Genomic DNA, 14,299 nt, shown 5'->3' with positions numbered 1-14,299 from the left:
GAACGTGCACAGATACATGGAGTACATAAGTCACACTGTGTTAAAAGGTATTTAACTCACGCCTCCGCCTCTTAAGATTGTCAGTATGAGAGCAAGTCCTCAGGATAAATAAAGATGGAGGTATCATCTGTGTTTATGGACAGCAGCTGCAGACAGGGCGGAGGGAGGGTGGAGGGGAGGACTACAATGATTGCACTGACTGTTTATTTTTATCAGGGCATTAGCAGATTAGGCACTCAAACTAACAAGGTCATCAAACTGATGGCTGAGAGTAGCAGACCTCTGCTAAGCGGCTGGCCGAGAGGGGAGATTTGGTGCGATATAGTGGGTTTCACTTTACTCGTGCTCTCTGGCCATCACCAGGGACTGACTTTATTAGTGCTTTTAATGATCTGAAGGGCACAGAGATATAATTTGTTTAGAGATTCCCTACAAGCAACCGCGGTGCAAAAGCTTTACTGTATTGTGCTGACACATTGCCACATGTTGTTAAGTGTCTTAGAAACATTCGAGGGGTCAGTCTGCTTTTGTTGTAATGTTATAGGGCATCTACTGAGTAGCTTTAAACCTTTTCAGACAGCTTTCTGAATGATTTGCTAAAGAAGATTTCATTTGGTGTTTAATTCCTGAAAAGGTTTCTCACTTAACTCTCTAGATAATACCAAAGGCTTTTCCGAACTATAAATATCAAAACAGCTCACAGACGTGCTGTGATAATAAACAGTCGGGGTAACCTCCCCTGCTATCCTCTTCCACTCGCCTGCATTTTCAGCAATTTCCCCCTCTCCCCAGTGCCGAAATGTTGTGTGATGCGAGCTATAACAGTCATTGTCCCTAAGGTGTATTAAGGTGCAGAAGTCTATAGGGTTCTGAGGCTGTGGTGCAGGAACTATTGGCACTCGGTTACAGTGCACATCATCGTCCATTAAGATAGACATGGTTCAATGGGGCAGCAAGCATTAGAGGTCAATCAGAGTAGCAAGCCCTTCTTAAAGTAGCAGCACGAGTGCAGTTTGAGCACTCTTTGCCAAGCAGAGCACAAAACACTCCTTCTGGTGTACAGATTCTTTCTACTCCTACAGTATGCCCTTGACCTTTTACACCTTTATTATCTACTTTTTTAGCTGAGCTCTCTATCCCAAAGGTGTATTAAGGCACTGTATTTTTTTTTTTTTTTTTTTTTTTTAAGAGAGCCAATGGATTTTAGGAGCGTGTTGATAAGCTCCCAAAGGTTCTCTACTGACTGCTGTGTAGCTACCTTGAGTATTTGTGTAGAATATTGCAAAATTCAGCCTAATGTATCACCTCGTATTGTAACTTTCTTTATGACAGGTCTGCGGTGTACCAAGTGTAATCTTCAATTGGTTTTTTTTGTCAGTATAAGTAGCATAAGATAATGGAAAGCAATTTAGCATATCCCCTATTGTTTTTCTTCTCTCTTTTTTTAACTGTAAAGTGTAGTTATTGATGTGTGGCTTAGGATTGTCTTTCTAGTGTTTGGGGAAGGCACCACCCACAGCAAAGCATCAACACAAGGGAAACGGAGACTAACAGAACATCTATAAATAGTTTGAGGTTAGGGGCTCTGGGGAAATCTCACAGCCTGAATAACAACTTGTTTTCCTTGTATAATGTGTGGAACTAGTAGTATGCCTTTTGCTACTTAACTGGATTGTATGTCTAGGAGCATTTATTTTTGCTCAGCCTAATGCATGCTGCATTTGAGCATTTGAAAGCAGGATAGTAAGTACCCAAAGCTAGAGTTTTGGTCACAGCTTTCAACATTGTGCTGAGTTGTAAACATTATATTACAAGTACACTGCACAGGTTGCTAGCTTCTCTTTCTTTTTTTTCCTTTTTTTTTCCCTTTCTGGGCTGATCTCACAAGCTTGTGTTTGGCCAGAGGCTGACTCATTGGTATTTGGGTGGGAATCTCGGTGGCTGAGCTGTTGATGACAGCCTCTCAGTTTGTTGTCAGGTTTCCCTTTGCTGTGAGATAAGATTTATGACTATGGAGAGGGTTGGTGAGAGAGAAATCCTCGTAGGCTCAGCTTAGCTTATCTGGATTTCTGCTCCCAGCACAGCTTCTCTCGCTGTCGGGCGCAAGTGGATGACCTTGACAAGAATGTGGCTTATTTTTGTAATAGATACTGTTGTTGTCAATTGACCTATGGTCAGAACGAGGGGGATGGGAAAAGAGAAAAAGGAAAAAGAGATGATAGTTTTAATCTGCCCACATATTTACAGTGTTGCAACAGAAATGAATAGCAGTAGAGTTACTCATTTAATCAACTGTTAACAGAAACGGGAAATAACAGGTGGATCAAAGAATAAAATGCTTGTTAGAAGTCATGCTGGTACAGTATGCGGCACTACAGAGAGCTTAAAACATCTTCCATTTACTAGGATAGCCTAATATCACATATCATTTATTTGCCTCAAGGAGCTTTCCACTTTGTAGAGGATACAACAACATTAATATCCTCAATAAGTTGAGTTATTAAGTGTTGCTCATAATCTAGCCACAAACGACTGATTTAGAAACCACAGATGATCTTATGAAACAACCAGCCTAACAAAGAGAATAGTTTTTGTTGTATAGTGGACAATAGTTGCATTTTACCCGGCCATAGGCATTCAAAACATTTGGCTGTAGTAAACATAAAGGGATATTCAGGTTACCCTGCCTCTACATGAGGGCTTTCATTCCTCATACCAGCCCGCCCCACTTATGCACATAACCCAACCCCCACCCCGTCCTCTAACAAACAATACCAGACCTAGGCTCAATGCAGCTAGCTGAACCAGAGAAGAGACGAAGGAATTAGGTTGACAAGGTCAAGCTGAACCAAGACAAGAGGATGTTAGCCATTCAATCAACTAAGCATCTGGCCCGCCTGAGAAATCTCTGAACTAAATGGGTACAAATGATTCCCCCACAGGGATGTAACAGTTCAGACAAAAAGATTGTGTCCTCATTACAGTGCAGTTGGACAATCGTTAGATCCTTAAAAGGTGGCTCCTCATTTTAATTTCCGCTTGTTATCCTAAATTGTTGTCCAAAGCATGACCCAAGGCTTTAATGTAGACTCGACATATTTAGACCACATGATCAACAGATCAGTTATATGTTTTTATATTTTCTGCCTGTTTAGACAATCGGATAGCATTTGGCTAGTCAACATAACACAGTCTTCAAGATAGCTTGTACTAAAGAAGTAAGGAGCCACAACCCTGTGGTGTTATACGGCAGCTGATCACAGTGTTAAATGGATAAGACTTTTTCCTCTGTGTGACTTTGCTTTTGTGAACAAATTAGGCCACTGCTTCATAAGTGAGCAAATTGGTAAGCTCTACTTATCCTGGCTCAGTCCTCTACCCTGCGGTCCCTATGTGCCTTCTGTCTTTTTATATCACTTTTACTTGCCGTCATGTAGCTGGTAGCAGTGGGAACAGTCTCCTGACTAATGTATGTTGTCCTTTCATCAGTGAGTGCAGATGTCTCCACAGGTAAGCCTCTCATGCTCTCACAAGAGGTTTCTCTCTGACAAAGCTTTGCATGCCTTTTTTTTTCAGTATAATCAAAGGCCTTGGTAAAATAGTAGCTCTGATTTGCAGCATACAGCTATAATTTGTCACACTGAAAAGATGTTAAATTTGATTACCACTGAAATTTACACAAATGCGAAAGCATTACATGTCATTCTAATAGCTGAGCTGTATTTCACAGCTGTGGACGAGGGCTTTGAGATGAAAGTCGACTCGGTGCTGCATATGAAGCTGGTGCCTTTAAAGACATTTTTCATGTTTATGACTCGTCTTTAACAGTTCCCAAATGTGGCAGCGTTGCATCATAAAAAACGAGCCGTAATATTAAGTGTTAAAATCTGGGCTTGCTTGGATCGGACCTCGAATCACATTTTCTTTGAGATGTTTACAAATAAAATGTTTGGAAAAAGGAGTCTGTTTTCTTTTTAGGCTTCTAAGCTGAAAACAAATGAAGTCCAGCTTCATTCCTCTAGTGTGCCGTATATTTAAAAAAAATGATGTCACTTCTGTGCAAGGTGCAGGGCTGTAATGTTAAGGAGTCATATGGCAAGACAATAACTGTTTAGACTGAGTTCCTGGCTCACTCATTATAGCGCCAAAGAGCTTGTAGGTCATGGGTGACCGACTTCATCGCAGCTTTGTTTCCTCTCTGTATTATTTATGCGTGGTTAGTTTTTCCTGAAAGCGCAATTAGCAGCTAAAACTGAGAAGAGTTGCCTAGAAACTGAGTGGCTTTTGCCAGCTGGTGGTCTACAATAGATGTCAGGTGTTCCTGTTTGTGTTTTCTCTCTCAGTTTCTGCGATTCATCTGAGCTTCAAAGAGAATGACAGTGTGGTTTTAGAAAAGGAATTAGTCCAGTGTGCAGTGTTTGAAAACAATTGGATAGACCTTCAGGACTTGAAAGGGAATCCAGTCATTTTATGTGTCTTTTTCTTTTGTTGGTATGTGTGTCTCCTGGCTGTTTTTGAACAATTTAGTAATCTAATTAGATGAGGCTTGAGGATTTGTTTTCAATTGTGGCTTAATGCTGATAGCCATGTTACTTCAATGATCTCAGTAATGCAACTCGCTCTCTAAAAGCCGCCCAGCGACGGTATGCTGATCATTAGACTTCGTATACCCGTCGTCTTGATTGGTTAGAATTTAAATGCTGTTCTTAAATTCATTATGTTTCGATTCGACAATGCTGCGCAGATTACATGTCCCAGTGGAGGAGCGTAATCTCGACTGGCCTTCGACCTCAGTAACTCACCAAAGATGTTGACAGGCTTTGCCCCTGGAGTCAAAAAGAGTTACATAGTTGAAGCCGGCTCACTTAACTTCGCCAAGCTGAGAAGTCAGCAAAGACTCCTTTTTTTTTTTTTATTTAATGGTTCATTGTCAGAAAGAATTACATGTTCTTCTTTCAAGACAGATTTTTTTCTCTCCCTTTCTTTTGATGTCGAAAATGATGTTTTATTTCTACTGCTTTAGTAGGCTGGAAATTCTTGGGGGTTATATACATCAGTCACTGTTGGTGACTTTAGGTCTCAACGTATTCACCAACAGCATTTGTAACTATGCACACGTTATCTCGCTTACTACTTTCCACTTTCAGAGAATAATTCAAGTTTCTAAAATGATACCCCAGTAATGATGCTATCATGTTATACCAGTTCAAAACTCAATATGTTGCTAGGATGCATCATGATATCTGCTAGAAGTGAAGAAGAGGGGGCAAAGTCCCAAAAGGCAAAAAGAACGTCTTGTGTATTTAGTCTGTGCTTCGAGATGTCAGCGTTTGTGTATTATCATTATTCTCAATTTTAATAACGTGTCATTTAAATTAATTAGCTCTCTGCTCTCCCCCACTGTCTGTGTGGTTCGCCAATTTCCCACTCTAGGTCAGTTAACTTAATTTGACTTTGCCCTCATTCATTTGGTAAAAATATCATCACAAAGAGTCATAAAGTAGTGATTCTGATTGGTAAAGTTGGGGGGTTGGGCCGTGGGGGTCCCTTGACCATTAATAAAATAATGAGATTTGTCACCAGTGTACCAATCAGGTATCACAAGAGGAGGTGATGCTGTGTATTACCATATCAATATTTTTCTCCCGCCTTCACTTTTCGCACAACGGTCTCCTTGGGTTGGTGTAACACAGGCCAGCTGGCATAAACAAAATTGCAGCAGTGCGGCTTTCACTTCTTCTGAAGCACTGCTGCTAATGTTAGGACAGAGAATGAGAGACACTAGGGAGTTTGTTTCCCTCTTCCAGCATGAACAGAAAGTAATATCTACTTCACTAAGTCATTGTTAAGCTAGCTGACATACTATCTACTGTAATATACTGAACATAAGTGAATTTTTCCTAAATAACTACAGTACGTGGTAATAAAATTGACCACTTCCTTTTTCTTTTTTTTTTAAACTTTAAAATTCTACTAATGATTTCAGGTTGCTGCTTTGTGTAAAAACAGTTAATTACTAACAAGATATGTCAGCTGACTGTATGTTTACTGCTTATTTCTAAGAATTATGTAAAAAAAATTTTTTAAATCATCTACATTTCTGTCAATGTTAATCAACCTCCCACTGACACAATCTGCTTGCATTTCTTTCCTCTTTCTTTTGTTGTGTGCAGTACCTACTCATAAAGCTTTTATAAAGGTTTTTTTGTTTTTGTTTTTTTTTAAAGAGGGATACGATAACCCACTCCTGCCATCAGTCCACATGATTCAGTATTCACAATCTCGCCTGACTCAAAGACCCTGCTTCTAACGAGGGTTACGCTGCTTGTGTTTTCTCGCAGACACTTAGGAAGAAAAATCGCCAACAAAGTAAATTGTGTGATTTAGCTGTCAAGCACATTGAACTGTTGTTGCACACATGATTCTCTGTGACCTGCTTGTACAAGTGGGACAGTAATGGCAAAAAAACATTAACAGATGTTTTTGTGTGTACAAAGAGACATTTGACTAGGCTTATATTGATTGAGTATATTGACAATTAGCTAAAGTGTATGGATTTGAAGACGTCTTTTTTTTTATACACAACAGCCTGCAATCTGTAAAATCCTTCCTACGTCTTCTCCCAGCTGACTGTATATCATATTTAGCTTGGTCCGCTGTTACGATCTGCTGCCATTTATTCATTCCCGTGTGCATCAGCAGTGTCTGTGACCCTCATTTTAGCAAACTGCCTAACAGAATGGGGAAAAAGCATGTTAATGACAGCAGCTGCAACATGACAGCTTTATTGACCTTTTAAAGGAAATGTTAAAAGAGAAAGTTACCCATCGGCCCTATCTCCCACTGGAGCTGATCAGATCCTTTCTCACTGGCTGCTGTCAGTGATCATAAGTTAAAATGAAAATACAGGCTGTCCTTGTAGCAACTTTAACGTTACTGTCACTGGGGCATTTTAAAGGATCTCACAGTCGGGGGTTGTAGCTGTTTTACTTGCACTCAAGTGTCTACAGTTATAATAGTCAACTGTGTGTGTGTGTGTGTGTGTGTGTGTGTGTGTGTGTGCCTCATCACCGATTATAGCCAAGACAACTTAGTCACTATAATACTGCAGTGTAATCCTTTTAATAATCGCCGCCCAAGCTCAGTGCTCAGTTTTTTTAATCCCAACTCTAATAAACAAGTTAAAGCTGAAGTTGAATGCGTCCAGTTAAAAGTGCAGCAAGCATCCATCTGCCACAGCTGATTTATTGTGTGAACACTGGAAATCCAGGCAGAGTTCCCCTTAAGTCAGCACTCTTGAAATATGCACAAGAGCAGTCCTGGATTTTGGGGATTTTTGCCAGCGAGTTAAACATTATTATTGCCAGTTTTGGCTTTCTTGTAGAGCTGGCACAAGGTTTGAGTTAAGAAAAGGTTTGCGTGACACTTGAGCGTTGTGGTTTTTTTAGGAGAGATTTCCAAATCCTTCTGTGAAGTCTAGCAAGGAGGGAAGAAATCATAGAATTTAGCATTGGCTGAGAGTCGGGTAGAGCCTTGTAATCTGGCAAGTTATGTAGTTCGGTTGCATGTGGGGGTTTTTAAAAGGCTGGACACAGGGCATTTCAGTGTGTGGTTTTGCATTCTCCAGCCTCAGAGAGAAAGTACTTTTGTTCACTCATCCATAGACAGAACCTGGAAGTGGAGAATTATATTCATGCACTTTCAAAACTGCTCCAGTTTCCACTGTGATTCTGCTTTTTTTGTTTAAAAAAAAATACAGTTACCTAGTAAATGTTTTTTTTATTTTTATTATATAGTTGCATTATACGGAGTGGCTCATCACCTGCTGTATGTTTCTGACAGTTGAAATGAAATACTTTCCCTCCCCTGCTTGGTAACAGAAAAAAATTAAGCCAAAACTCATCTCAGCAAGGTTTTACTTAATCTGAAAATATAGCACGAGACTGTGGAATTAGAGCAGGGCGATATGGCCAAAAATATTTATCACGATATATATTTGAAAATTTGCGATAACGATATAACCGACGATATAATTGATGCGAGACAAAATACAACTCCACAACATTACTAGCGCAAAAAGACAACCTTCCATTTATTTTCACTTAAACAAGAAGCTGGTTTTTATGTACATTAAAGCTTTATAAAAATGTAACAGTGCAAATGCAAATTCCTTGCTGAAAGTTTAACCAAAAGGCATTTCCAGTAGAAATGGGCTGACATATCCTGAGCATAACCATGTATAATATCCACTGAAGTTAAAAAGAGGTGCTTTGCAACATTAAACTGCAGTGTGCAGTACGCATTTTTCGGACCATAAGGTGCACGGGATTATAAGGCACATTAAGCGAAACAAAGCAGTCAGATAAATCAAACTTTATTAAACTCATTCTTCTTGCTTCCTCCACTTCTGTACCATTGATTCATTAATATTGAATTCTCTGGCAGCTGCTCTATTCCCATGTTGTTGCAGTATATTAATGACTAACCTCGTATTGTGGATGGATTATCTCAGTTGTTCTCCTGACTGAAGTTTGGTCCGTTTACAGCATCCTGTCATGCGATTGCATTTGTCTCTAACCATGAAGAACCTTCACGTTAACTTTTATAAGTGGAAAAGTGTTAGTGTTCGTCCTCCAGCTTCACTGTTTATGTTATGCTAACATAGCTGTGTCGCTAGCGATCACGTAGCACATCATTATATACCAGCTAGCCCAACTTCAGTAACCCTACAAACGTCACTGCTGTTTAGTTTCCTGTCTTCATTTATGTTGGAAGTGATAGCAGAGCTGTACGTTTGATTTTTTTTCAGAAATCTCTCAGTCAGAACATGCAATATCATGCTTAGGTAACTAGCGAAACTAGCGAGATAACTTCCGCTAGCTTCCTGCTAACTTCTAACTCCGTTAAATGTAATAACTTTTGTTTTCATGGATGCCTGGAAGTTAAACTTTATAGTTACACCTGGTAAAGCAGCAATGCTGATCATTTTATTAAAGATGAAAGAATTTAGACAGTTTTTAACTCTAAGTGATGCTGCAGTGTTGTTTGACCTGAAGAATACGGAGTTTAGGACCCAGATTACTCCCAGATTTAAGAGCATCTTAGTCCGACAAATACAACAATAACAACAGCCGCTTGCATGTTCTGCAAAAAATGTGCTTTGTTGTGTATCTGACGGACAAACACCAAACCAGTTCCACATCACGGAAGTTGCACCATTTTTACAAACCAATTCTGGTTCATCTGTTTCACTCAACAATCGGCCATGTGCGTATGAAAACAAAGGCACTGCGCATGCGCGTTTTACTCCCATTCTATCGCGATATTTCATTTTCCTATCGTTGCCTAACATTATACCGGTATTACCGTGAACGGTATAATATGGCCCAGCCCTATGTGGAATTCAAGTTCATTAATGGAAATTATAATTGTTCTGGGAATCACCAGCAGTCAGTGTTCTTCATACAAATAATTAGAGAGGTACAATGATTAAAAGGCTTCTGATACTCCTAGAAACCAGGGGAATCCTTGAACCCCACTCTGCTGTGACACTCAACCTGCGTTTTCCATAATTCATTACTAGAGCCTTTCATTAGCCTCCTATAACTCAACAAATGCACGTCGTTTTAGCTAAAATAATGTTGTTTTCAAATATGTAGAAAAATATGAAGAGAAGAAGGCTACAATCATTATTACCGTATTTCCCGGACTACAAAGCGCACCTGAATATTAGCCGCACAAGCTAAAATCAGGGGAAAATCCTGTTTTGTACATACATTAGCCGCACCTGACCAAAAGCCGCAGGTGTTTCAATGTTGACTTATCATATGTAAGAGAATATGCACAAAGGGAATTGTCAGGATGGCTGTTTGGAGACATCACTTTTATTAATATTTTGAAAAACAAGTTATGGGTACATATTTGCACATGTAGTACATAACAATAACCTACAGCACACCAGAACAATAGATTCGGCCTACCTTTTAGGCTCAGGTGCAGTGACACAGCTTTAACAAGAAGAAAAGTCAGTCATTCACCACCATCTTTCTCTTCTTCCTGCGCACTAAAACCACCAAAGTCCTCTTCTCCAGTGTCGGATACAAACAGGCTCATGATGGCTTCGTCATCCACTCTTCTTCTCTCCTTCGTTGTCACTTTCAAAACCAAAGAAATCCTCATTGTCAGAGTCGAACACCCTCAGAAGGGCCGTGGCGGTGTCCTCCTCTCCATCATGCAGCAGTCCAGCCCTTCAAAATCCGTTGGTGATCGTGGATGTTTTCACACTTTTCCACGCTGTCAGAATCCACCGGTGGAGTTGGGCATAACTTGCTTTTTGGGCATAACTTGCAAGTTTATCGCCGCTCATCATCCACGACTCCCGCTGAACGCGTAGCGCTACTTTGAAGTTTGTTTTTCGCGCTACTTCGTACGGCACTACGTTGCCTGGTGGACGGACATGTGACTAACATACCACTCTTGAACCCCGATCCTTCCGCCAGGCAACGTAGTGCCGTACAACAGCGGAACACACGAAACAAATCGTCTTACGATATGACAAAAATCACGGACAATCCATAGAAAAGCCGCACCTGACTAAAAGCCGCAGGGTTCAAAGCTTGTGCAAAAAGTAGCGGCTTATAGCCCGACATTTACGGTACTTGTTAAATTGAAAAGGATTAATTGGACATTTGTATTCCAGAATAATGGTTTGCAGGACTTGTATGCAATATAGCAAAGGTGGGTCAGTCTGTATGAGTAAATAATTAATAATGAAGTGGCTGATTAAAGCACATGTCCCACGAACTGTTTTATCAGTCATTTTTACTGCAGGTTTTAATTGTGTGGACCTCATAGTAGTTTCATTGCGATAAGCCGGTTATTGCCAGACCATAATGTGGTCGACTAGCTTTGGCCAGAAATGTATCCAAGATGTCAGCTCCTAAATTGTGGACACAGTTTAGGAGCAGTTTGAGAGTTGAGTCCGTAGGCCGTGCATGAACCTGTTTATCACCTTTCACCGTTTGCTGTCACTCTGAGGGAGGGTTTATTGTGCGGTCTTGTCTGCAGCCCTGTGCGTCTCCATAAGGCCTGAGAACAGCGTGCGGTGACAGCTTGGGTGATTACCTGTCCTGTCTCATTGTCTCAGTTGGCCTGCAGCTTGGCCACATCATGCATCAGAAACTGACACACAGTGATTACTATGTCGTTAGCCCTGAGAGTCTGTCGCTCTCTGCACTCATTAATTTGCTCTTCCTCTGAGCACTGGGAGAAATGGACTATCCACGCTGATTTCACTAAACCATGAAATATAAAGCTTGTATGATGACATGTCTTGAGCTAATGTTAGATTTCATTGAAGACTAATGTTTGGTTTTTAAAGCACTCGATTCACAACAGAGCGCGAGTCTTTATTTTGTGATTGATGCACTTCACACAGAATAATTCATAGTGTGCATTAGGGCTGGGCGATAGTCCTCAAATCAAAATCACGATTAATAGAATGTTTTACCCCGATTTCAATTAATAAACAGTTATTGTTACACACGCATCATAGTCCTCATAGTTCACTATGTTTGTACTGTATACTCAACTGCAAATGCTAGGATACTTTTTAGCTAATATGATGCACTCCTGGTGGTGGTATTACCTTCGGTCACTAAAGCAATTTTTAGCACAGCTTTCTGCTTTCTGTTTAATGTTGTCTTTATTGATGCCAAAAATGTATCCGAACAACAGACACAGCTTTTTTTTATTTGGCACAAACGGCTGGAGTTGTTCCAACTGGCTCAATGTTTGACTTTCATTCAATGATGTTTCCGTGTCGCGGACTGAATGGGAAAGAGTCACGTGACAACTCTTTGTAGTATGTTTTAAAGGGGATAGTATATAATGGGGCAAATATTGATAGAGTTTAAAAACAAAGCCAGCAAGATTCCATCAATTTGAGGCTCTGAATGTTGGTTCATTTTCTATTAATTGTCCAGCCCTAGTTTATATTTTAAAAGTCCCCCTTAAAGGCACAGAGACATGGGGAAATGAAAATGCTAATGGTTTTAATTCATGTTTGGCACAGATTTTTCAGTGTTTTTTGTGAGGCGAGTTATAAAAGCAGTTCAACTGTGATAGCCCAAAATGCAAAAAAGCAGAAAAACATAGTGGCATTTGCAGTAATTGAGCATCATGGTGGTTTTGGATGTAACCCCCTCATTTCATGAAGCATTGCTGGCTGTGAAAAGCTCTACCTAAGTAAAGTGGTGCTTTGAACAGCATTCAGAGCATGATCAGTGTTGAGAAGGCATTATATTGTTTACCGTGGTGAACACTGTTTAGCACGGTAATATTCGATTTGAACAAATGCAACATTTGCGTGGTACCATGGTAATATCAGCAGCAAATGTAACTGGATAAAAAGCATCGATGTGGCTCATGTCATTACTGTTGCGGGTACTTGTTTGAAAAATTACACTAAAGTAGGATTCATCATCTGGAAACGATAAATGTTGGTTTTGTGCTCGTCCCTTTAGTAGAGTTTAGTTTCCCAACACTTCAGCTGTTTCATTCTCAGATAAAATGGTGGACGGACATCCCTAAGATGTAAGCGGTAACTTCACCATCTGCAGCACCGACTTGTTGTAGTTCTCTACATCGTTTTCAGCTCGGAGCAGTAAGTAGATTAGAACAATTATTTAAAGGGTGTACAGGCTTATAATCCAACGTGTCAATTGTTGTTTTGTCTTCTAAGTCTAATAGGATCCAGCATTGGCAGCATATTCCCAAGCACTGAGTGGTTTATGCCCAATTAATAAATGTGCGGTGCTGGCTGCGGCGTGGCATTCCTCCTGCAGTTCAGTGCTAATGATTTGGAGCGCTTTAATGTCGACTACCTTGAATAAAGAGCGCTAAGCTTGGTGTCACTCCGGCCCTTAAATCACCATCACTCTTCCTCTGTGCCTCTTTCCCACCTACACATTTTTCAGCCTGCAGTTCTCTCTTCCCCTCAGATGTTCTCATCGGCTCCCTCCCTTGCTGTCCTTTTCATTTTCCTTCTCCGTGTCGGCCCACTGTCTCTTCATTACTGTCACAGAGTGTCAGAACAGGTGGAATCAATTACTGACCCCGAGCAGCCCACTCCTTTGCCACAACTAGCTCTTTAATTGAGGAAATTAATGAGTGATCAGTCTGCGAGATGATTTGGTGTCACGAGCGTCGCTTCGCAGTGTGCGAGGGAGGAAAGCTCGGGGAGGGATTGTTTGGCCGACCTCGTATAACAAATACGGTCCTTTTCAGATTTCCACTTCTGCCTTCCCTGCCTGCTAATCACCACTGAAGCGAGGAAAAACACAGCAGTGCATTGCTAACTGCTGCATCACGCTTTCTGTAACCAAGCTAGCTTTTAAAGTCCACTGAAATACCAGAATGTCCTCGATGCATTCAGCGCTTTGTTCACTTCCTCTCATTGTGGCATCCGCTGGTCTGAGACTCAACATCTGGCCCGTATCTGTTTAGAGAGTGGTTCTGAAGTGTGTTTCTATTTCTCTGAACCTCCACTTCTTCCTTCACAGATGGAATCTCCTGTCTCCACGCCAGCTCCACCCCCCCTCCACCTCCTGGCCACAGTAGGCAACAGTGAGATTGCCTCACCATGCGAGCAGATAATGGTGCGCACACGCTCGGTGGCGGTGAACACATCAGACGTGGCCCTGTCTACCGAACCGGAGTGCTTGGGGCCCTGTGAGCCTGGAACCAGTGTCAATCTTGAAGGCATAGTGTGGCAGGAAACTGAAGACGGTAAGTGGAGCAGTTTAACGTGCTGCTTTGTAAATCTCTTCCCTTTAAAACAAATAAGCTGTGGATTGTGGAGTTAAAGAAAATAGGTAAAAACATATGGGATAGGTTTTCTTTCTTCCTTTTATTTACAAAGCCAGAGCAGCTATGTGTTTGCATATTAACATCAAAGAGCTATTGGTTTTTCAAAGCTTTAGTGAATCTTCTGTCATTTAAAAAAAATCATCTTGCTGTCATTACTGTACATATTTGCCTCCTAAAATGTAATTGGATATGCTCAGACAGCCTCAGGAAATGGTTGTTGTTGGTGGTACTAATGCGTGCTTTACCAGCGCACATGCTGCGTAATATTGCCAAGAAGAATAGTAGTTGGCAGGCAGTTCTTAGGTGGCCTTGATTTCTTTGTTTTTGTTCGGGAGGGGGGGGATATTTTTCTTTTTTTCTTAGTACGCAGACAGAAGTTTGTTGCACAGAGATATCTGTTCTGCAGCAACATGCCTCAAACACAAAGCAC

At 40.9% G+C, this 14,299-nt stretch overlaps 1 protein-coding gene across 4 annotated transcripts in view; it reads left to right on the top strand.

Annotated features, from left to right (window-relative positions):
* znf609b (zinc finger protein 609b) overlaps positions 1-14,299 on the top strand; it is an 80,606-nt gene that overhangs the window by 45,150 nt on the left and 21,157 nt on the right. For all 4 annotated transcript variants that reach the window (XM_026162618.2, XM_026162600.2, XM_026162628.2 and 1 more), the window contains one exon: positions 13,563-13,788. In XM_026162618.2, the coding sequence (XP_026018403.1) occupies positions 13,563-13,788 (226 nt within the window). The remainder of the gene's footprint in view (positions 1-13,562; positions 13,789-14,299) is intronic.

Source organism: Astatotilapia calliptera, chromosome 1 (assembly GCF_964374335.1).
Source record: "Astatotilapia calliptera chromosome 1, fAstCal68.1, whole genome shotgun sequence".
Lineage (NCBI taxonomy): Eukaryota > Metazoa > Chordata > Actinopteri > Cichliformes > Cichlidae > Astatotilapia > Astatotilapia calliptera.
Note: the sequence above shows the minus strand (reverse complement) of the source record. Positions and strands in the feature narration are given on the sequence as shown.